Genomic DNA, 23,826 nt, shown 5'->3' with positions numbered 1-23,826 from the left:
TGCAGGACAGCTGAGTGGGGCTGAGAGCGCCTGTGGGGATTTAGAAGCGGAGCCTTTGAATAGTGGCTGCTAGTTCAGCTTCCTTAATCAGCGGAAGGGTCAGCACCTAGTGGGTCTCATGTTACAAGTAGATTGTTTTATTTGGCTTTATAGTGTTTGGGGGGCAGGTGTGATGTTTCTATTTCTTGACTCCTCCTTTGGAAAAACTGAAAAATCTGGCAGCCTTCTGCCAGACTTTCCCCCAGGGGGAGCTCAACAGGGAGGGAGGAAATGGCTGTTCTCTTTACCTGACACCTCCCAGGTGGTCTCAGCTGTTGCCTTCCCTACCACCAATATGGAGTCTGAGTTGCTCTTGTTGACAGGTTTCTGGAAGCTTGTTTGTTTACATTGCCTACTGGCTGCATTTGTGTCAACCTGGTGCACAAACTACAACAGCTGTCAGAGCCTATTCCCAAACACAGAGCTATGGGAACAGACCTCCTTTACACCTGGGGGAGCAGAGCCCAGGGGCTTTTGGCACAGGCTCCTTCCTAGCCTAGCCTCAGCTGCTTACATTTGAATCTGGTATTCACTTAACTGCCTGACCCTCAGTTTCCCCGGTGCACACAGTGGAATAATTCCTGCCCCAGCCTGTGGAATTGTTGTCCCAGGCAGTTAATATAACCCCAGATTCTTTAAATAGTTTAATGATTAATAATCACACTTTGAGACTGTTTACAGTTACTCGAGCAGGTGAAGGGACCTCTGAAGAAAGTGTCCTTGCTGATACTGGTTTCCATGGTTTTAGTTCCAGAAACAGAAAATGCAGTTTCACCGGAACTGACTAGTGTGCATGTCTTTAGTTGTACTGTAGGCAAGGGATATTTAAATATTTCAGCACACAGGTATTGAGTGGCTCTTCCTCTTCCTGACTTTATTTATTTGCTTATTGAGTTCTCCTTAAAAAGCACCCTCTCAAGACTCCTTCTGTTCCTGAGTTTTTAGGTACTTTCCAGAGATCATGTGATAAATTTCCTACTGCTACATGTTTCGTGTATATTTCATGTTAGCAATCCTCTAGAAAAAGCAATGGACTCTATTTATATTTTGTATTTCTCTTACCAAACTTGGTTCTCAAGTAGGAGGCACTCAAATTAGGAGGGCCTTAATTAGATACAGTGTCGTATTTTTGGTTCATTTTAGGGGGAAAAAAAAACGCTACTGGAAAAATGTCCCATCTTGCTGTGTTGAGGTTTCTAATACTTAGTAACTTAGTCAGTCTACTTAAAGAAGATGTACCACCTGTACGAAACTCTATCTAACATGCCCATCCGGTATTGGTAGGGCTCCAATGGCTATGCAGCTGGGCAGTATTAATAACAGCGAGACCTCTATCTGTATTTAACAGATAGATAAGAACTAATTAGCTCTCAAGAGCAGTTGTTTAAAAAGTCCTTGCACGATTCGGGGGACAGATGTGGCTTGATATTTCCATAAAGACTTAAGATAATTTGTGTCTATGTGTTGCTTTATATTTTAAAGCATGGTATAGTTTTAAAATGTGACCCCCAAAGAACCAATGACTTTGTGTGAGCGGATGGCTGTTAGGTAGTACAGGGCTATTAGTTCCTACCTTGTTATTTGTCCCAAATAGAAAACTTTATCTCAGGCCATACTTTGTTTTGACTTTGTGAACATGCTTTGTCTCTTGCTTGTTTTGAAGACTTTTAACTACCGTCTCACCATCTATAATATTTAACCGAGGCACTCCATTTCTTTGTAAAGGAGTCCTCCTCCGTTGCACCTGTACTTGTAAAAATTGCCATGAGATGCCATGGAGAATAGGTAGAGACTGACCCAGATGAGCTCTTCCAGGTTTCAGGAAAACGTTCCTAGAGACAGTCTTAAAGGCAGAGGTTGTGGGCTCTGGCTCTGCCTGGTCTGGTGTCCTGTGACTCAGGTGCAGCAGCAGGCCTGGTGACAGAAAGTTCTTCAGCTTGTGCATGTGGCTCCCACTCCAGGGCACAGTTTCTGGAGGAAGTTCTGGATGGTGTATGTCTGTCTTTGATTCGATTGTTCTTTCCCACATGGAAATCCTTCCCACTGACTTTTAGCTAGTCCACAAACTAGTCAGAGAGTGAGTCCAGTCTTCTTTCAAGGGATGTCTTTGAAAATAGTTATAAACTGGCATCCCCAGCCCAGGGCCACCTTCTCCAGGTAGAAACATTCCCCTTTGTTCTCTGAGTGACACACAGACTCTGCTGTATACTGCCCATTTGAACCTTGCCCCCAAGAATCCCCGCCTGTGCTCTGAGGGTATCGGGTAGTTCGGTTGTTTATTCTGGACACCAGAGTTTTGTGTATGTGGCTCAAGGGTCACTTTGCTTTCTCCAGCATCCTTGACAAAGAGCCAGCTGATGTTAGGTAGACACATGACATTCACCATAGCTATCTTTTCTCACAAAAATGCCGAGTGTAGACTTGAGCTGAGTAAACTTTACAGTTGAAGCCTCACATACCAAAGTCCCCCAGCTCTGCGCAGCCCCACCTCATAGCATCTGTGCAGCCCCACCTCACAGCATCTGTTCCCATCATTGATCTTACTTGTTGCTCATTCTTTAAACAAGTATTTTGCTCGTCTTCCTGAGGTTTTTCGAAGCCCAAGACATGTCACAAACCTATTGCTGAAATGTTTGTAAAGGAACCAGGACGGGGCTCTGTGACATACCTTGGGCATCAGCTCAGGTTGACACGAAACCTGTAGTCCTTGAGGTTGGTTCTGTGTTGTTGAACTCAGGGGCCAAGCCATCATGTCACCCCATATTCATCTGTCCCTTCTCAAGGTTATCAAGAAAGACTAAAACCAACTACAGCGCATTTGTAGCCCTTCCCCATCTATCAACCTAGAAACCCTGCTGAACAACTGAAATGAGGTTGGCCTGCCTGCCTGCCCTGGCTTTTTCAGGGACACCCCCTGCTAGTCCTTAATGATGTTATTTATCTTGGCTAAGTAGCCCCCCAGCCTCTGGGTAATTTAGTCTAAGTTCTCAACGAGGGTCAACAGGAAGCCTAATGCTATTGGGTTTCATTTCTTATTTCAAAACAGGGATCTTTGCTGCTCTCCAACCTCGGCCTCCATCTCTAGCACCTGATTCTGTATACACTGTTGGCTGAAGTAATCTACACTCTTTCAGGATGTAATTAGTTTACTGCTGGTCGCTTGAACTCATTTGAAGCACCTTGATATGTTCCTTTAAAAAAAGAAAGAAAGAAAGAAATCAAACTCTCCTAACAGGAGCTTCTGTTTTATTATACCTTGCTTTTCAAATCTGTGTTCTTCCTAAAGAATTTGGAAGGAATGGCACATGACGTGTGCACAGATGTTAGCCAGCAGTAGGAAGCTGAGGCACAAGGATATCCAGATTGAGGCCAGGCCAGGCAACATGATGAGATCCTCCCTCAAAAAACAAACAAACAGCAACAAGTGAATTAAAAAACAAACAAGAATCTGGAAACAGAATGTGCATTTATATATTGCTTTAAAAAAAACAAAAAAACCTCGAATGTTCACTATATATGTGGTTTAAAGATGAATGGCTTCAGAGTTGGGCCTACGATGACTGAAGCAGTTGGGAAGGTGGGAGTTTCTGCTTGGCTAGTCCGACCTGATCAGTGGCTACAGTGCAGGAGGCGTGGCAGGAATGGTAGCTATGTAACTCCTGCCTCCCTAGACTGTGTTGCTCCCACCCTTAGAATTTTTTCAAGTCCTTAGTGATACCTTGATGGTATCACTTGATGGATGGTCCGGGCCTACACTTGATCTAAAATTTAGTGCTTTTGGCGTTGGGGAAATAATTTATCTGTCCTAGAAATACTCCCCGTGCTGTTTCCAGTCAGAGCTCTGCACTGCTAAATCTAACCACAGGGTCCTCATTCTGGGTCTCTCTCCAGCCTCCTCTGCTCTGTGCCATGTAGGGAAGACAGCACACAGAGCAGGGGCAGTTGGGGAAGGTGGGTCATGAGAGCTTTACTATACCAGAATGCACTCATGATGTTTGTTTTTGATTTTTGAAGAAATGTCATCATAATGACACTTTTCTGGGGGGTGGAGGGAAGAGGGGACCAGGTGTTGATGCTTTCCCCCACACCAGGCAGTATTTCTTTACATTATAGCCCTTTTAAAAGGACATGGCAAGTTCTAAACCCAATCAAAATTGTCCCTGTTTAATCCTGATGCACACTAGAAAGTAACGTGTAGCATTCCTTATTTCAAGTTGGGCCAAGCCACAATTTTTGGAGACCCTCCCCCCCTTTTTTAACTAGTCTGTTCCAAGAAGGGCTGGACTCCTGTTCAAAGATATTATTTTCTTTTAAGATTTTCTGTCCCAGAGATCTTTAAAAATCCACTGAGCTATCTCCTGGGTCAGAGCCTGCTGTTAACAGCTTTCAAGGCTTCTGTCCAGGAGATGGCTCACACCACCATACCTACGGCCTTTGAAACAGACCTATAAAGTACATCTGCAAACCCAAATCTTTGGCATAACTTAGCATCCATTGTGGTCTGTGCTTTTGTATCTTTCCCCAAGCCAGTCAGGTTCCTAACTTGTATCAGAACGACTGGAATTTGTCTGTTAACAAAGGAGATCTGTTAGAGTCTCCTTTGTTTAGTACCTGGCTCCTCTGTTAGATTACAGCCTTGGCTGCTCTCAGATCATCGAACTGGGACTGACTTTCTCTGAACTAGTTACAGCACATTTTATAAAATGCCCAGGGTGGTGTTCGTCTTTTCCTTTGCTGCTTAGGACTTCTGAGAGGACCCTGGTCAGTTTTTGGCTTCTGTATCAACATCATCAGCCGGAAAGTCTTCATTCCACACCTCACTTCTAAAGCCCCTCCCCACACATGGGTCTCCAAAGCAAGCCTCCCCTGCGTCCTCACAGATTCCCCCCATGAGACCCTGGAAAGTCTGATCTAGAGTAGCTGCCAATTGTGTGGGAGTCCAGTCTCTCATCCCTTCCTGTCTTGCCTTCTTTCTGAAGCACATATCTGATCATGTCTTCCTGTTCTTTAAAAGCTTCCATACCCCTGGCTTAGGAAAAATAGGTTTCTGTGCTCTGAACCTAGCAACTTTACAGTTTTGTTTTCTGACATGATCATCCCTGTTCTCACTTGGAGCTCAGACATTCTGGTTAATGCTGTATATTTAAGAGTTTGCATGTGCGTTCATGTCTCCACTGTGTGGTATCTCTTGATCCTGTCCAATTGCCTCCTGCTCTGGGCCAAGCAGGCAGGGCCAGTACAGAGTCCCAGAGGTAGCCTAGCCTGAGTTTGCCAAGGGAGACTGCTGGTTTGGTCTACAGAATAATCTGGAAGGGATGGAGCACTTCCTACGGTGCTGCCCACCTGATTACCCTTCCACGGCCATCACACAAAAGGTCGCCTATGAGTAGGTGTCCAAAATTGCCATGTACTTCTCAAATGGTGGCTCAAATTCATTCCCTGTCAAGAGCACTTCTTCAGTGAGCTGCTGAAAGCAAGAGATCAGGGAAGGAGATCCCAGCTAGTGACCAGGAACTGGGCTTGCTGCATGTGCATGTGGCATGTACTGTGAGAAAAATCCACCTTTTCTAGCTAGCTCATAGTCAGGAGCTATCTGGGTAAGTATTGTCCATACCATACAAACGAGTGGCCAGACAAGACTAAAGTCACAGACAAGACTAAGGTCTTCCTTCTGAAGACCTCACACATGCCTGACATGGCTTCTCATTCCCCACTGCTTCTAGAACCACAAATGGGACAGGAGAGCAGGGAGAACTGTAGGAAGGGTCCAGAGATGCTAGGGAGACATGCCCCGGGCCCACCACTGCCACTTTGGAGAAATGTGTATCGCTATAGGATGATACCTTGTATGATCTCCTGGCCGCCCAGCCCAAGAGGACGGAGCTGGGCTGGGAGGAAGACACAGGCCTTCTGACTCTAGTGTTCTTTCTACTCTACTGCAGGTGTAACGTGGAGAAGGTGCCCTGTAATTCTCAGTTGGAAATAGAAGGAAACAGGTCAGGATCTGCCTTGTATTCCCTTGTCTCTAAATACAGGTATCCTTTGGTACACAGGAGCAAGCCGATGCATAGACTTGGTCTTTGGGAACAAATGTATCTAGTCACCACTCCCCTGCCCCCCAGTCACCTCTACCGGGAATGGGGTGGCAGGTATATATACTCTTAAACCTCCCCTGCCACACTTTTGAGGTTGTTTGTGCAGTGTGCTCGCCTGGAAGAGCCCACCTGTACATGCATGTCCTGCAAAGGTGGCGGGAGCCATCGGGAAGCCTGCCCAGCACGCGCAGCACCTCAGAGGTAGGTCCCTGCCACCTCTGAACTTCATCCCGGTATGTGACCTGTGGCCCTCGTAACTCTGTGCTGCCCAGATGTTGAAGCTTAGTGTCAAAAACTCCAGGAGACCCAATATGTGTAACAGGAGGGTGAGGGCATGTGCATACCGCTGGGCATCCTGGGATTGATTGCGGTTGGCATGGGGAAGAAGACAGGTGTCCTGTGTGTGCTGGGCTGGATTTCAGGGTGTGACCTCTGAGCTGCCCATCATGGTGAGTCCTAAGCTTCCTCCACCAACGGTCTGTCTAATATTCAGGTGCCTCTGCCTCAGCTGGGTGGATTTCAGAAGCACACTTCCCCTAGAGATAGAGTTAGATGCTAGACATAGATGGTATTGCTTGATTGGACATGAGTGGGTGCAATGCCAAGACAAAAGTTACCTGTATATGGAGTGCGGTATTTTCCTCCCCTTTGATCAAGCTCAGTTGTTGAAATTATTGCTGTAGTGCTTTGCCTCCTGTCGTCCAGTTTTGTCAAATGATCCAGTAATGTCTATACCCTAATCTTAACACTAACCCTAACCCTAACCCTAACCCTAACCCTAACCCAGTCAGTACAGGATCTAATCCAGGGCCAGAAGGAAAAGACCTGAGGTTGTATCCCACATTTCGAATGAGCCGATCTCAACTTGTGGCCTTCATTTTTTACATAAGACCTTAAATACATGCCTGTAGAAGTAAAACCCAGGCAAGATTGCTGGTTGTCAGTAACCATATGGGCATGAGCAGCTATGGAAGGAAGTGTGGGTAAATAGACTTGCTTCTGAGACCACATGTTCTCTGTACATCTAGGCTAGCCCGTCCAGAGAAAAGGCAGCCACCCTGGAGCGAAGCAGAGGAGCAGACATGGAAAGCTAGCTCCAAACTGAGGAACTTGACTGTGCTCTCTAAGAACTCCAAAGACAGTGTCCTTGTCCTTGTCCTTGTCCAATCCCAGAGAGCACACACCCCCACAGTGCCTGCTGAACACGGCCAATTACGCTCCATTTCTACCATCAGGAGAAAGTATTCAGGTGGTCTTGAAACACCACTGACTTTATAAGATTAGGCTGTTTACATAACACAGTGGCTTGTGTGACCCTGGAAAAGAAGCTCAGTGGTCTAAAAGGGACCCAGCCCCCAAAGCAGGCATGGGTCTGAGTTCCTTTTCCCTCCACTCCTCCCTATCTCCTCCTTCAAAGCAGCCACATGATCGTGGAAAAGTGGATTAATGACTTTAAAGGCTACTGTAAACCCCCCAAGTCATGCCTGGGCTTTCTGGGGGTAGAGAATATAACTGCATGTAGTTAGGACCTGGATAAATCCATTTTCACTAAATACGATTTCAACAGTCATTTCCAGAGGTGAGAAGAGGCTTCCTTCCTTGGTGCTTGCTTCTTTGAGGGATCTTTGGAGGTGATGTCACCTATATTAGAGTCCCCCTTGTTTCCTTTTCCCCTAAGCCTAAGATGTGTGGTGGGTCAGAGTTGCATTTTGAAAAATTAACCCTTTCTTCAGAGCAATTAAAGAATTCTTCCTTGCCGTTCAAAAGCCCAGGATTTTCAGTGTCAGACTCTGGGAAGTATTGAAAGTGGAAAAGGAGAGAGGGAACAGCAAAGATAAATAGATTGCCTCGTGCACTGTTGGAAGGAGCTAAATAGTGCAGATACCTGGTGTGAGTGGTGGAGGAGGGGGTGGGGCAAGGGCAGGAACTTGGCTTGTGGGTGGCAGAGGGATTGTGGTGGGGTGAGCGTGAGGGGTTAGAATGGACAAACCCAGAGTCCTCAGTAGTGTGGGTGTGAGCCATATGGAAGGAAACATGGGTAAATAGACTGCCTGTGGCAACCACGTGTCCTTGCACATCTAGGCTACCCTGTCTAAAGAAAGGGGAGCCATCCCCAAATGAAGCGAAGGAGCTGACCCAGAAAGCTGCGAGCTCCAACGTGAGGAACCCAGACAGAACATGCTCTTTAAGAACCCCGATCTCTGTGTCCTTGAAGTTGACTGTCTCTCTCATTGGCGTCCAGTGTTGAGGACACACCTGCCTTCTTGCACCTGAGAGTGTGCAGTGACCAGTGTGCGGTGTCTGCTATGTGTGGCAGAATGACTGCTACCCACAGCTTGCTGTGCCACGAGGAAAGGAATGCCAAGAGAGGACTGTAGGTCATGCCACAGATCCAGGCTGGAGCGAAGGAGAAGCGTCAGGGGCGTGAGGAGATACAGAATGAGGAGTGCTGGGGGCGAAGTGGAAGCATCCTTCTGATAAGGCAGCTGCGGTGGGGGTGGGGAGGAAGAATACCTGCTCAGAATGTCTCAGAGATGGGCAGACACATCTGAGGTGGGAGTCTCAGAGCTTTAACTCTGTTTGCTAAATGGTGAGTAAAGGCTCCGTGCCATTTATAGGAAAACAGATGAAAGGGCAGCGGGGTATACGTAGGGTAGCGTGCATATACATTTCTGTATACATGTATATGTAGTAACCCAGCTCCACAGACTCCACGCCAGGACACTTAAGCTCTCTCTGTGGCTGTTAACAGCCCTTGATGTCATGATTATATCATTAGTATTGACGGCTCTTTCAGTACCAGCCAAGAAATTGTTTTAGACAAAGCCTATTTTTAGCATCCCTGGCACAAGGCATTACATATTTCTTTAAACAGAGGAGGAAGGTTGCTAGAATGGCTCTTAGGCCCAGGCGCCTTTGCATTTAGAAGCTTCGTGGATTCCAGAAGATCTACCATGGAATAGCATTGTGACTAGGTGGATGCGTTTAGACAAAATTCAAGAGAAGTTCTTCATTTCTCTGTCAGATGCTTTGGACCTCCTCACACAGAGCTGCCAAGTTTGTCTCCTGGACTAGCAGGCTGGTGAGGTCATAGCTTGGTGTTTTGTCTGAGAAATGCCTCCTCCAGCAAGCAGAATGTTCCCCACACTCATCTTTCAGCTCTCTGAGAGATACACAGTCCAGTCAGAGAACTGGGGGGTGGGGGATGGGGGAGGGTAGTGGCTGTGAAGTCCACCGTCTAATTTTTTTTAGCCGAGTGTTCCCCAAATGTGTTTGTTTAGTCAACCATCTTTCCAGAAAACACTGTCTATAGACCCGTAAATTGATGCGATATGGCGCACTCTTTGAGCAACGCTGAGTCAGAGCTCTGATACTGCACTTAGACTGTTTGTAGGTAAATGTGGTCTCTGGTGCCTTACTTCACCGTCATTACAGATGATGTAAAGCCTTGTTGGGGCAGGCTGCTGGGACTCCTGGTGACTTGACCAGAATGGTTCTTGCCCAGTTATACCCACATACTGGGTGGGCGGGCAAGGAAAATCCACCAGCTTCCTGAGGCATGGAAAGTTTCCTGATGTTGTTTTGTTTTGTTGTCTGTAACCTGAGACAAGCTAGTGTCACCTGAGAAGAGGGAACCTGGATTGAGAAAATGGCCCCATAAACCTGGCTTGCTGGCAAACTTGTGGGGCGGTTTCTTGATTGATGATTGGCGTGGGAGGGTCTTATCTAGCTATGTTCAGCTCCTGGGCATGTGATCCTGGAATAAATAAGAAAGCGAGCTGAGCAAGCCAGTAAGTAACATTTTTCCACGGCCTCTACTTCAGTTCCTGCCTCCAGGTTCCTGCACTGGCTTCCCTCAGTGAGGCCAGAGAGGTGACAAATGGTAAGATGAACTAAACTGTCCCCCTCCCAAGTTGCTTTGGCCATGGTGTTCCATCACAGCAATAGGAAGCCAACCACCCCTAGCTTCCAGACTGTTCTGGCCCTTCTCTTCCTGTCAGTCTCTAAACTTATACCAATGACTCCTCAGGAAGAGGAAGGAACCCCCACTGGAAGTAGAACATATCCTTGTATAGGGATGATACTGCCTTCAAACTCAGTTCCATGAACATTCTGGTTAAAGAATGGATTGGTATTGAAAATGGTAGATATTAAATAGATTTTTACATACATAAATCCTTTTGTGTTTATGAGAAGAATCTGTCTCACTCCAGAGCTTACCAACCTTGCTACTTCAGGAAAAAGGCCCCCTCCACAGCACAACCCACCATTAAGCAAAACGGCATTTCAGGTAGAGAAGCACTGAGCCTCGTTTGCTTCTAGAAGGTTTATGTTACAAATCACCAAAAGCCTTGAAGCGTTTTTTACCATATAGAAGTCACTGTCCAGGATCAAAGGACAGAACACTCAGAAGGGGAGGGTCAGCCCATCCTTACACTGTGAAAGGGCAGCAGCTGAGGTTTCCAGGAGGAAGTGATGAAAGCCCAGGAGGTGGCAGGCCGGGGAGTGGCAGGCCATTTAGCTGTCATGCCTGACAGAGGTAGGTGAGAATTCATACCTTTTCTTGCTATTATGAAATGTCAAGTAAGGAAAAAAAAAAAAGTGTAAGAAACTAGATGGCCTCTGTCGATTTTTCTAAAAGCCAAGTGATAGGTAGTGAGTAAGTCTACAAAAAAATGTCTCAAGATGCCTGTCAAGAAAATAAAAGAGCCAGATGTGGTAGTCCAGGTGTGTAAGTAAGGCCGTCTGGGAGGCTGATGCAGGAGGATTGGGAGCTGGTGGCCATAGACAATATAAAGTGAAGAAAATACTTGTAATCAAATGTCGTTTTTTTTTTTTTTTTTCCAGGTATCTCTGATAGGGGGAGATGCTATAAGACTATTCTAAAGAACTATCTAAAATGCACAATCGCTTCTTAAGCTTGCACTATCTGAGGGAAATTAATTCCCGTATTTATTCTTTGTGTTCCTTTTGTGCTTTTCTTATTGGTCAAACTTAAAAGAGTAGGTAGGGAAACATGCTGTTCATTCAAACTTAAAGGAGTAGGTAGGGAAACATGCTGTTATTCGAAAGCATGTAACACATGCCATTTTCTTTTTTTAAAGAGGAAATAAATTGTGATTCTCCCCTACAGCACATTTTCAGACAAGGTAGCCCACCCAATCAAAGCGATGGGACCCATTTTGTGGGTGACGTGGTTCAGGGTTCCTTTGCGTTATAAATCTTGGTGCAGAGCATGTCCCTGTGACTGTAAAGTTATCCCATAGCCCCTCTGATCTCTTTCTCCTGTGCTTATTTCAAAGCTTTTGAGATGGGCCACACTTAGAATTTCATACCCTCTGGGTAGTTTGTTTGTTAATTCTAATACAGCCTCCTCTCCCCCTACACAGCATTAGACTCCCTACCACCCCCATCAATGATCTTTCTGTGATGGCAAACATCTTGGCTGTTTGATTTAAATTATTGTAAGTTACCCTATGATGACTATCTTGATATATCCGTTCCTTACATTTTATATAGTCATGTGTGTGTACATGCTGTGGCATACATGTGGAGGTCAGAGGGCAACTTGTGAGAATTGGTTCTTTCCTTCTACCCTATGGGTTCTGGGTATGGGATTTAGGCCATCAGGCCTGGTGCTGTGCACCTTTAGTGTTGCCCCATCCCTCTGGCTCTACCTTATCTTTATCTTTGTTTCCGCCCAGAGAAGACAATAATAATTAGGACAGTGGTTCAGAGTGCCACTGTCCCTGAACTGTGCGTGAGGTCCAGTGGCAGTCCTGAGTGAGGGCTTGGCTTCTCCATCATGGTAGCCTTCCATTTCCTGATAACTGAGAGGCATGGTGTAGATACCAATGTTCCTTCTTGAAATGCAGGGTAGTTCTAAAGGCTACCCACCCAACTACCATAAACAAAATGAAACTTATTCCAAGCCATGGGAGCTTGGGAAGTCAGAGTCAAGTATCTAAGTCATTGCTTGGTGATTGCAAATCCCCGACAACAGATCTCTCTAGTGACCCTGACATGCTCATGACTCCTAATTCATACCTGGCTCAGGATTCCCGGGTTTCTTAGATAACTAAGGTGGGGGAGCAGGTGTGATCTTGAAGACATTTATCAGTAGGATGCATGACGCTCCTTCAGGATCCTGATCTGGGGAGAAAGTGGCATTCTTACCTGCTGAGATGCTATTCTAGTTTCTAGGTTTTCTTCCCAAATTACTTCCTGTATAGGATACCTTCAGGACTGTGGTAATTTTCCTACATTATCCCTCCAGCCCCAAGTGGGTGTTCAAACTCATAACTTCATTTTCTTATGAAGTAAGCCACAGTTTTACATTCCTTGTTTACTACCAACAAGGCCTATTTTGGCTTCAGGTAGTTGTATCCTTTTTACAACTACAATAGTCAACTGATGAACTTCATTGGGTGATAAAACACAGTTGTTAAAGCATTTGCCTTGCAAGTTCATATCCCAAGGTTTGACCCTCCAGAACTGCAGGAACCATGTCGGTGCAGAATCCTTGTACTTCAGAGGATAGAAAGGACAAGGTCAGCCTCAGCTGTTTTAAAGGAGGACATTTCTAACCAAGTTAGTCTCAAGCATGCTTCCTGTGGTGCCTAGTCAAGGTGAAGCTGGTATTCATGCATTGTATGCAGCCTCCACTAGAGTCCATATGAGAAATGGGGGAAACTCTCACTTTGTGGACTATAGAGGTAATGGGGACAAATTGGTTTCCAGATGAATCATAACAATCTAAATCTCAGTGGTGTGTGCATGTGCATCTTGCAGGCAGGGTTTGCAAGTCCCCACTTATGGGTGGAGCACAGTGCTTCTGAGCTTCATGCACATGTCATAGCCATCATAGCCCTGTGTCCATTCACCTTGGAAGACAGAAAGGGGCTTGCCGCCTGCCCCTATAAGCCCCTATATCTTGGTAGTCACACATCATAGCATGTCAAAGCTGTCTGTGGACTCGAGGAGGAGGTGCTGCTTTTGCCACAGGAAGTAGTGCACTTCAAGAGTTTCTGCTAAGGTCTTACATCATATAAAAGAAAATAATGAAAAAATACCTAGGGTAGACTAAAGGCTCCAACAGAGGCAGACCACCTTCTCCAAATAATTCTATAATTATCCATCATTTGAGTGATTTTGTAAAATTATTTGTTTGTTTAAATCTATACTTTTTTGTGGGGGTGAGGTTAACTGTTGCCGTCCTTTAACAAGTGCTCTGCTAACCCTATAGGGTAGCATGTCTATAGGTCCTTACATGTAACTTTAAATTTTTCAATCCTGATTTTTAGCAATGGTTCTTAAATGCTTTAACCGCTGTTGTAGCCCACCACCCACCAGAGGTAGTGGAAAAGAAAGGATATGGGGGAAGTGGACCTGTTTAGAAAGGTTCTTTGGAGCAACTCCTGTCTCTTTTTTTTTTTTAAGGGGAATGAGGTATGGGTGGCAGAGAAAGCAGGAAAGACTTGCAACCAGTAGGGCTTTATTTTTTAAATAAAGTTCTATTCTCATTTTATAGTACCAACACCAAGTCTGAGATCACGCAACTCTTACAAGCGTGGGTGACCCTGCGCTTGTTTCTTCCGGGGACCTAGGGTCTGCAGGTTTGCCTGGAGAGAGGAGGCAGGCACTGTGACCTTTGTGGCTTTGCACTCACTTGAAGTTCTAGTGAATTCTTGGGTCTAGTCCTTAGCATTTAATTCTTACTTCACCCTGAGCACAGGTGAAATTGGGATAACACAGGTGTGCACGGCAAAGATGTGCTTGTAATCTGTCAAAAGAAAAATGATACCATCTGTTGGGACTATAGGAAATGGCACTGAAGATGCCACTTGAGGGTCAGGTGTTAAAGCCATGACTACCGGAAGGTCTGGTGTGTGGATTGATGCCAGCTTATGAAAACACTTGAAGAAAATGCAGAAATGGTAAAATCAGCACATACAGAGACTTCTTTTTGTCACCATTAAGATAGTCTTTTTTTTCCCCAAAAAGGTAAAATATGAGTTTATCAATTTCAAGATGGTAGAAATGCACATCAGCAGTGGTGGCCCTGTGTTGGACTTGATTGTAAACAAGGAAATGTTCTGTATACTGCGTGACACAAATTATGGACATACAAACATATCTCAGTCTGCAGGGGTTGCAGGGGTAAAGGGAACACCTTGGTTCTCGCCACAGTAATCCAGGAATCTAATTGCCTAGCGTTCAGTAGTCTTCTTTTTAAACCTCTTGTATTTGTCTCTGATTTTAGTATTCATGAGGCTCATCTAAGCATTAAAAATAAAACAAAACAGTGACCTGCCATAGCTGAAAAAACTTGCCCATCCTTTGACTGAGGATTGTCGGTTAATTTATGCAGGCCCCTTTGCACTTCAGCTTTTCCCCCACTGGTTGCTAGGCAACCACTTGAGTTAGTGCGCATGCCTCTTTTATGATAACTGTCATTATGATTATTTTTTAATTATACAACCGGGACCGTGGATTAAAACGGCATATTGTCACTCATGCCTTGCTGCTGTCTCTGAGCATTCCCGAACACTGGTGCAGCCACCTTCCAAAATTTACATGGGGGGTGGGGGGAGGGGTGCCTTATGATTATCTTTTGATGTTTCTGGCCACACAAAGGGACTGGAGATGCCATCATAAAGGCAGGAGGAGTTTTGCAGAAAACGACTAGACCATATATCACAAGCTGTTATTGATTTAGCCAGGCCAGCTCAGGTATTGGGATCGTGAACCTCAATTATCCTCCTTTGTACCTTTAACCGTGCCTGCTTCCAGCGTTAAGTTGATGTGGGAAGTGTGTGGCTCTGCAGGCTGCTCTCGGAAATGACAAAAGGCTAAAACGTCTCTCTACTAAACCTGCTTTCAATAAGCCCACCATGCGCTGGGGGGAGGGCGCAGCTCAGATCCGAGAGAAACACGCAGCAGCACGCACATTAGTGATTGTTCCCGTTTGCCCAGATTGCTTCACATTAAGTGCATTTGGGGGGACGAGAAGGGGGCTCCTCGGGCAAGGGACAATGGGAGGGGCTCGTGGCGTGTAGAAACACGTAAAGGATTGTGGGAAGCACACAGCAGCTTCACATTAGCATTGCTCTGTATATTTTAACATATTTTCCAAATACACAGTGAATTTGAAGACAAAAGCAACATGGGAGTCAGGTCTATGCGCTTTCTTTTAACCAACTCTGTTTTTCATTTAAAATGGGACTTGGGGGCTCAATAAGTCATTTTAAATATTTCTGTCATGATGTAAAAGAGATTAGCTCCTGACAGGGGAATCCACAGGGTACTTGCCACATTGTGTGTGTGTGTGTGTGTGTGTGAGACAGAAGCGGGGACACAATTGTGCTCTCATGGGATTGAAGCTGGCACATGGGGCGCCAGCCTCCAGAGCGGTGGTGGCCTTCTCCTCCATGCCCAGAAGCCCGTGCCTGTGGGCGTGGCCCTCCTTGCTTTGTTGACAGTCTCTGAAATGACCCCCTCGCTGAGGAGTGCTTCATCTGCTTTGTTTCTGTTTGTCTCCCCCATCCTGCAGTTCAGGGCGACAGCTCAGTGAAGTCTTCATTCAGTTACCTTCCAGGAAAGAGTTACCAGAATACTATGAATTAATTAGGAAGCCAGTGGATTTCAAAAAGATAAAGGTAGATACTCTGTTCACTGTTGTTCTTCGAGTACACAAAGGAGGATGCATGGATATTCTGGAGTGATTCTAGGTGGGGCTGGGGTAGTGGCCTCCTGATTGCTAACCACTGACCTGCACAAGGCTTGCCCCAGGAAAGCTGGGGCCGGGATGGCATCGATCCTTCCCGTGCATGTGATTTGGTCATTGCAAGCTGAGATTACACCCACTGCATGTTGTTGAGAACCTTCCTGTCCCTCCATTGCCATTCATCCTATCCTGTGCACCTTCCTCCCTGTCCTGAAGATCACTGGTGGGAGGGTGGTCCTGGTCAGTGACGCCCCACCCTTGGGGTTGTGCAGCCCCACCCACTCACCAAGGTCGAATGCTATGAAGACAAAGGGAAATGTGGGCTTCCTTAAACAAGTAAGGACGGTTACATATCCCTCTTCTGTTTGGTCCAAAATTCCCCATCAGGAACGAATCCGTAATCATAAGTACCGGAGCCTGGGAGACCTGGAGAAAGATGTCATGCTTCTCTGTCACAACGCACAGACATTCAACTTGGAAGGATCCCAGGTACGTGTCAAGTTGTCTGAGAAGTATCTAACCTTAACCATGCTTAGTTAGGTTCTTGGAAGTGAAGTATTTCATTTCTACTCTTTTGAATAGTTGCTTCCTCCCCAGCAGAACACTGAAAACCAAAAGAGGTCATGTTCTTTGCAGCCTGTGCGAATACGGGGAGGGATTGTGCCATGGCTGGGTAAGCCTCTACTCACGCTTCCTTCAAGGCTTGTCTCTCCATTAGAGGAGGAACTCAAGCAAGCCACTGAAGGTGATGCTGAAAAGCTGGGCAACATCTCTACATTGACAGGGACTCTCTGGAATGACAATTACCTTCCACCAGGAGTTCAAAGTGCAGCGATTTAAAATAGAATGGAGAGGATTTTTAAAAATTCTCGGTTCTCTTCTTCATGGTTGGAAAGTCATTGTAAGTAACAGTGAATTTATGAGCATAAGGAGGCAGACACTTTTTCTTTAATAACAGCTCAATACCACTTACCTGTGGTGGGGACTGATACTCGTTTTCCAGTCTTTCTGGCCTGTGGCTGCCGTATCCAGCAGAAGGGAAGAAACTGGGCAGGTCAAGTTCCTCAGAGACACTGCCTGAGCATGTAGCTCAACAGAGGCCATTTCCACAGCCAGGACTGACAGTGACGCCTCCACATTGCCCGCCTGGGCCTCCTGTCATTCTCCTTTGCACTCTGGGCTTAACCCTGGCCAGCTCGTCTTCACCTTAACTTGTTAACTCGAATCTGTGGTATATTTTGTCCCAGTGCCCTCATTGTTCCAACTGCTGTCCTTTCCATTTGCCACAGGCTACCCTACCCCTTCCCAGAATGTTTATTTTTTATTTTTTATTTATTTTTTTTTTGGAGACAGGGTTTCCCTGTGTAGCCCTGGCTGTCCTTGAACTTGCTCTGTAGATCTCACTGAGATCTGTTGAATTCACAGAGATCTGCCTGCCTCTGCCTCCCGAATGGTGGGATTAAAGGTGTGTGCCACCACTGCCCAGCTGGTGTCGGTTACCTTTACAGCAAAGGAAGTCAATTCCAGAGAGCAAAGGGCATTCATTCACATTTTGCTTTTGAATTGTGGCAAAAAGACAACAGAAACTTTACTACCTTAACTGTTTTTTAAGTTTTTAAGCAGCTCTGTAGTGGTAAGGCTGCTCTGGTGGGTATTTAGCAGGTCTCTAGCAAACGATGACACCTTAGGCCTGTGACATTCTTCCCCCCCAAGCCCCACGCTTGGACTTTCTGTGAATTTAACTACAGAAATGGGATCACTTAGTGTCTGTCTCTTGGTGACTGGCTCCCTAGGGTTCTTCTGTGTTATAGCAGGTGAGAGGAGATCCTTCCTCCCAAAGACTGAATCCTAGTCCTGCGCCTGCCATATTGTCTTCAGTCTCTCAACTGTCTACAGACCTTTGGGGTCCTTAGCTCCTGGCTGAGGGGCGTCTCAGGCACATGGGTGTATGGAGGATATTTATTTCCTCAAGGCTCTGCTTCCAATTATTTTGATTACATATCCAGACGTGAGATTGCTGGATCTTACAGTGGTTCCATTTAATTCCCTGAGGGAAAGGACTGTGGTTAGACTTCCTGTTCCTTTCACTACAGCATTGGGCTGCGCGCGGATGGGTGCACGTGCACGTGCTGCACGCGTGTCAAGCAACTCTTGGCTGCGCTAAAGGTCAACGACAGGCAACAGCTGTGGAAAGGGTTTCTTTGCCACTGTGTGTTACCATGGTATTCAAGAGAACAGCTCAAATAAGTGTGCTTTAAAACATTGATTTTGGCTGGGGTATGGTGGTGCTCACTTTTAATCCCAGCACTGGGGAGACAGAGGTAGGTGCTGAGTTTGAGGCCAGCCTGGTCTACAGAGTTCTAGGATAGCAAGGGCTGTTACTCACAGAAACCCTATCTCAAAAACAACACCAAAAAAAAAAAAAAAAAGAAAGAAAGAAAGAAAAGAAAGAAAGAAAGAAAGAAAGAAAGAAAGAAAGAAAGAAAGAAAGAAAGAAAGAAAGAAAGAAAGAAAGATGGCACCTAATCTGCTCCAACACATTATAAGTATACTAATTGTATGTTTTTGAGGCAGGGTTTTACTGTATAACAGAGCCATGGCTGTCCTGGACTCACTTTGTAGACCAGGCTGGCCTTGAACTCAGAGATCTGCCTGCCTCTGCTTCCCAAGTGCTGGGACTAAAGGCACATGCCACTACACCCAGCCTCAACACATTCTTCTAGCTTTATTTTAGTGTCTTTGGTCTTCTTTTGAGTATCTTTGTGCCTATATTTAGATTCACCGTTTTGCCTCTGGGTTTTCATAAGAGTGAATGGTAGCCTGGTGAGTTGGCTCAGTGTTTAAAGCCTTTGCCATGCAAGTATGAGGACCAGTTCAGCCTCCCAGAATCTGGATGGGTTTAGGGTCCAGTCGATCATTCTAGAAGAGATCCTGCCTGGACAACTGATCTAGAGATAGACTGAGAAACATTCCTGCCATCCACATACATGGACACACACATATGAACACATACTATACACATGGGGAAAGAGAGCTAATAGTGGTATCTCTCAAACTAAAGTGTGTGTGTGTGTGTGTGTGTGTGTGCGTGTGTGCATGAGCATTGACTAAGGAGGTGTACACAGCAGTTGTGGGACTGCCGGACTTAGCATTTGGGCTTTAACAGCTGACACTTTGGCCATTTAGATCTATGAAGACTCCATTGTCCTACAGTCAGTGTTTAAGAGTGCTCGGCAGAAAATTGCCAAAGAAGAAGAGAGTGAGGAAGAAAGCAATGAAGAAGAGGAAGAAGATGATGAAGAGGAATCAGAGTCAGAGGGTAAGTCCTATGCACCTGGCCCTTCCCACTCTCGGGGCTGTTTCCTTACTTTTTCTTTTTTCTTTCTTTCTTTCTTTCTTTCTTTCTTTCTTTCTTTCTTTCTTTCTTTCTTTCTTTCTTTTTTCTTTTTCTTTCTTTCTTTCTTTCTTTTTTTTCTTTCTTTCTTTCTTTCTTTTTTTTTTTTTTTTTTTTTTTTTTGGTTTTTTGAGAGAGGGTTTCTCTGTGTAGCCCTGACTGTCCTGGAACCCACTCTGTAGACCAGGCAGGCCTCGAACTCAGAAATCTGTCTCTGCCTCCCAAGTGCTGGGATTAAAGGAGTGCACCACCACTGCCCAGCTAGGGCTGTTTCCACAGACACTAAAGGCCATATACTTGCCCTGCTTGTGCCCAGTTGTCTCAGCTGTTAAAATGAAGCAGTCCAGCCGTGGAGCTGGACTGCCCATGTGGCTTTTGGATGTCAGGATACCACTGTGTGCGCACACCTGTCACTCCATAGCATTGTAGCGTGACATCTACAGGGCTCGAAGAACATAGACTGCGCAGCCCCATCCTCTACATGTTTTACAAGTTCCCACAGGGCGCTGCTGGGCCCAGGCCTCACTTAAACAGGCATTGATCCTCAAATATGATTGTCAAACTGATCTTAATATGCCTATTAATTTTGGTCTGCATAGAGACGTGATTTCACAAACATCATTTTGTTTATTGCTAATTATACTTGTTAAGTATAGGTGACTTGGAAGGTAAAAAAGGAATAGTCCCACAATTGATAGGGTTTAGAGAACTATGTTCGAGTTTTCTGATATTTTATAGCATGTGTTTCCACATTTAGCACATCCAAAGACATTTAACAAATGTATCAAAATGTCTTAGTTTCACTGTTCCAGTCGGGCCATTTCCTTACATTTCCCTCAAGGGATTGAAAGTCTCAGCTCACATATTCTTTCTGCAGTGATCAAATCCCTCATGCCCACTGAAATAGACACAGTCAGTCTTGAGATCTACAAACATTGGGGGAATTGGCTTGTGTGGTAGGCCCACCTTCTCATAAACTTATCCTCAAATACTTGGAGTCATGGCGGTGGGCTGCCTATTCTAGAAGTCCCTTAGGAGGAGCAGCACGGTGCACTCTTCTGAGTAGGAGCAGAAATGGCTGCAGTCTTCCTGACTGTGCCCTTGACAGAGAGCGTTAGCATGTCCTGTGTGGCTGCTACCACTGCACCCCCACCAAAGTCGGCCACATGGCTTCACAGTGGCTCTTTTTTGCTGTAATGCCCAACACTGGGGGTCTGGTTAAATCAGATAGTGAGTAGAATGTGCGTGGGAACCTTCCAGGAGTTGAAAAGAATCTACATGTGTGGACTCATACATATGTGTGAATGTCTCCCATGTGCAAGTAAAAAGCAAGCCATGGACAGTGGGCATGCCTGAAGATTTATATGTAGCCTGAAGATTTATATGTAACAACTAAAACAAGCTTCAGGTATCCCTGCATGGATGTGTGTCTATACATATTAGAATTCTTGGTGAGATAGAACATGCATTTCTTTTTTCTGGAAATAATCACTAAAGAAGCATGAAATGGGATAAAGGACGGATGTTGTCATTTTTGCCATTTTGTCTCCACACATTAAAAATGCTACTCAAATGACTTGAATTTTTATTTTTCTATTTTATTTATTTGCATCACAAATGCTCCCCGACACACCTGTCCCTCCCCCGCCGAGTCCCTCCCTCATCCCACTACTAGAATTTTTAAACTAAATAGTGTACACAGTGAAATCATCTTTCATTTTTACCCTTTATAAGATTTGGTAATAATAGTTAATGTAAAATGTTTATTTGACAACTGCCCTGCTCAGCCATCAGGAGCCAGGAAAAGGATCCACCCCCAGCCCCATTCTGAGGTCCTCCTCCCCAGTAACTGGTTCGCTCTCACCTTCCAAGCAGAGACATGCTTGCACTTGGAAAGCGTGGGGGCATGAGGACTAGACCAGCAGGGTGAACTGGACTGCCACTGAGACTCTCCGGCAACGGCAGTGGGGAGGTTGGGCTTGCTATCCGCATGTGGGATAATGATAGTCTGACTGACTTTGAGTCCTCACTGGGGTCTCTCTCCTGTCTGCTCTAGCAAAATCTGTGAAGGTGAAAATCAAACTGAATAAAAAGGAAGAGAAAGGCCGGGACACAGGGAAGGGCAAGAAGCGGCCAAACCGAGGCAAAGCCAAACCTGTCGTGAGCGATTTTGACAGCGACGAGGAACAGGAGGAAAATGTGAGTGCATGCACAGGCCAGGCAGAGGTGACTGTACTCTGGTCCCAGGCCCTCGGGTACACAGTCCTCGCTTGGGCTAGGACTAAGGTAGTCATGTTAAAGATGGGGACAGCGAAATTTAGAACAAAGGATCTACAACTGCATTGTGCTGCTGTGGAAATGAAAAGCTCTCCATTGCAATTCCCCTTTTCAATCTGCCAGTGCACGTACGTGCAAATATAGTTTTCTTCATGGCTGGTTAATATTTTATATCTCTCATACCCAGCTTGCTGTGAGTATATAAGCAGTTCAGATAAAATAATGGTTAGAGGGGGGGAAAGGAAAGGTATTGTGATGGCAGAGTTCTTGGCTGTGGTGCCTGAGATTAAATACCTAGAGGCTTTATTCTTATCAGGAAAATTTTAAGGCGTATTTTATCAAACTAGCACCTTCCAATCTGAGGAATATTTAATGTTTATATTAGCATCTCATAGATATCACTTGGGTCCAGGGTACCTTGCAGGTCCCAAGGGAGTGAATGGTAGGGCCTGAATCCAGACGCCAGGAGCTTCCTCAGTCTAACACTGTTGACCTATCTGTCTGGGAGAACAACAGACAGAAACTTGGCCAGTCCTGTCTCTTAACTCATTCCCCACAGCTCCTCTGCTTCCCTGACACAACAGCCCCTACACAGCTTTCCTTCTGGAACGACAGTTTTCCATCTCAGCACACAAGTGAATTTGATTTTCCTTTAACACTTTGCTACTCCAGCTCTATTGGAAAGTTCTAGAACTGGGCTTCCTATACTTTGGTTACATTTGAAACACCATGTTTTCTTGAGATGACTTACCAATCAGCAGCCATTCAAGGCATGATCTTTCTCTTGTCCTGAGACAGGTCTCCAACGCTCAGATAAAGGTAGAACTGGTTAGCCGCAGTCTTCAGAAATGGCAGTGGCAGACAGCAGGTGCAGCTGGCAGGCAGGCGCCACCGTGAGCTTGCTAATGCAGCACCCCCTCGTTGGGACATAGGGTGCCCATTCCTCTGCAGAATCTGTCTTTCCACAGAAAAGGGTGTGGTGCACTCAGTCTGTCCACCTTTTTCTTTTAGGAACAGTCAGAAGCAAGTGGAACTGACAACGAGTGAGCATCCTGGACCCCAGCTTCCTGCAGTGGCAGAACCGAATGCTTTCCTCCCCCAATCCTTCCTCCCCAGTGAGTTCACTTGCCATTTGGGCACACTGGGTTATTTCTCCGTCCTCATTGTCATCTAGAACTAGCTTTAGGGTAGTGCCAGACAAACATATGATATCATGGTGTAAAAAAAGAAACTCTCGCGTACACACACACTGCACACACACATACGCACACATACACACACACACACATATTTGTAACATATTGTGACCAAATGGGCCTCAAAGATTCAAAGATTAAAAACAAAAAAGCTTTTGATGGAAAAGATGTGGGTGGGTAGTATATTTCTACAGGTGGGTCGAGTTTGGTAGCAGTCTGACGTGCTTGGTTCCGTCATCTTTTCTGATGAGAGGATTTTTAATCTTCTGCAGTGCTGATGGCCAGGAGGAACCATTAAAAGCCACTGGTTATTTTATTTTTCATCAGGCGATTTTCAAGATTTTCATTTGTTTCAGTATTGCTGGTTTTCTTTCTTTCTTTCTTTTTTACACTGTGATACATATAAGCAACTTTACTAGTGACAAATGTACAGTAGTTAGATATCACCTACATATACATTTTCCCATTTTATGCTCTATGATCTGAAGAACAAAAAAAAAAGCTTTTTGACTTGTATAAGATTTATGTCTACTGTAAACATTGCTGAATTTTTTTGTTCTCGTTTTATTGACAATGCTATTGAATATGACCGTGTCTAGAGTATCCCAGGTGGTTTCTTTCGTCCACCCGATCTCCTGTGTTACCAATGTGTATGGTCTCCTTCTCCCTAAAGTGTACTTAATCTTTGCTTTCTTTGCACAATGTCTTTGGTTGCAAGTCATAAGCCTGAGGCAAATAAAATTCCAGTAATTTCCAAGAATGTGGTGTTGGTACTTTCCTAATAAACGGATAACTCACCTTGACTCTGTTGCCTTTTCTTTTATGAGCTCTAGGGGCACTAAACCTTTGGGGGTGATGTGGCAGCTCTCTGCAAATAGAGGAGAAGGACCTTGTCATACAGATCATATGAGGGGTGGGGAGGGGCATCTCCAGAAATGAACTAGGTATGATATTAAAGGCAAGACCATTGCTTTTTTTTTTTTTTTTTTTGACTAAAAGAGGGCTGTTGCCAGTCAATCATTGTCTCCTGGCTTAAATTTCTTTCATTAGTCAGAAAAATCTGTAAAGGTAAGTAATGTGGAGATTGGCTCAGTCAGT

General features: G+C 45.3%; 1 protein-coding gene across 10 annotated transcripts in view; it reads left to right on the top strand.

Annotated features, from left to right (window-relative positions):
* The window catches only part of Smarca2 (SWI/SNF related, matrix associated, actin dependent regulator of chromatin, subfamily a, member 2), a 167,537-nt gene extending 144,006 nt beyond the window's left edge, over positions 1-23,531 (top strand). For 4 of the 10 annotated variants that reach the window (XM_052187825.1, XM_052187845.1, XM_052187835.1 and 1 more), the window contains exons 29-34: positions 5,982-6,035; positions 15,688-15,793; positions 16,249-16,350; positions 19,048-19,180; positions 21,312-21,454; positions 22,544-23,531. In XM_052187825.1, the coding sequence (XP_052043785.1) occupies positions 5,982-6,035; positions 15,688-15,793; positions 16,249-16,350; positions 19,048-19,180; positions 21,312-21,454; positions 22,544-22,579 (574 nt within the window). In that variant the 3' untranslated portion in view covers positions 22,580-23,531. Of the gene's footprint in view, positions 1-5,981; positions 6,036-15,687; positions 15,794-16,248; positions 16,351-19,047; positions 19,181-21,311; positions 21,455-22,543 lie in introns of those variants that run through there. The other 6 variants (XM_052187861.1, XM_052187903.1, XM_052187868.1 and 3 more) reach the window with 5 other exon arrangements.
* Positions 23,532-23,826: the final 295 nt, after the last annotated feature.

The sequence above is a fragment of the Apodemus sylvaticus genome, chromosome 1 (genome assembly GCF_947179515.1).
Source record: "Apodemus sylvaticus chromosome 1, mApoSyl1.1, whole genome shotgun sequence".
In the NCBI taxonomy this organism is placed as follows: Eukaryota; Metazoa; Chordata; class Mammalia; order Rodentia; family Muridae; genus Apodemus; species Apodemus sylvaticus.
The sequence above is the reverse complement of the archived record's forward strand: the minus strand, read 5'-3'. Positions and strand labels throughout refer to the sequence as shown.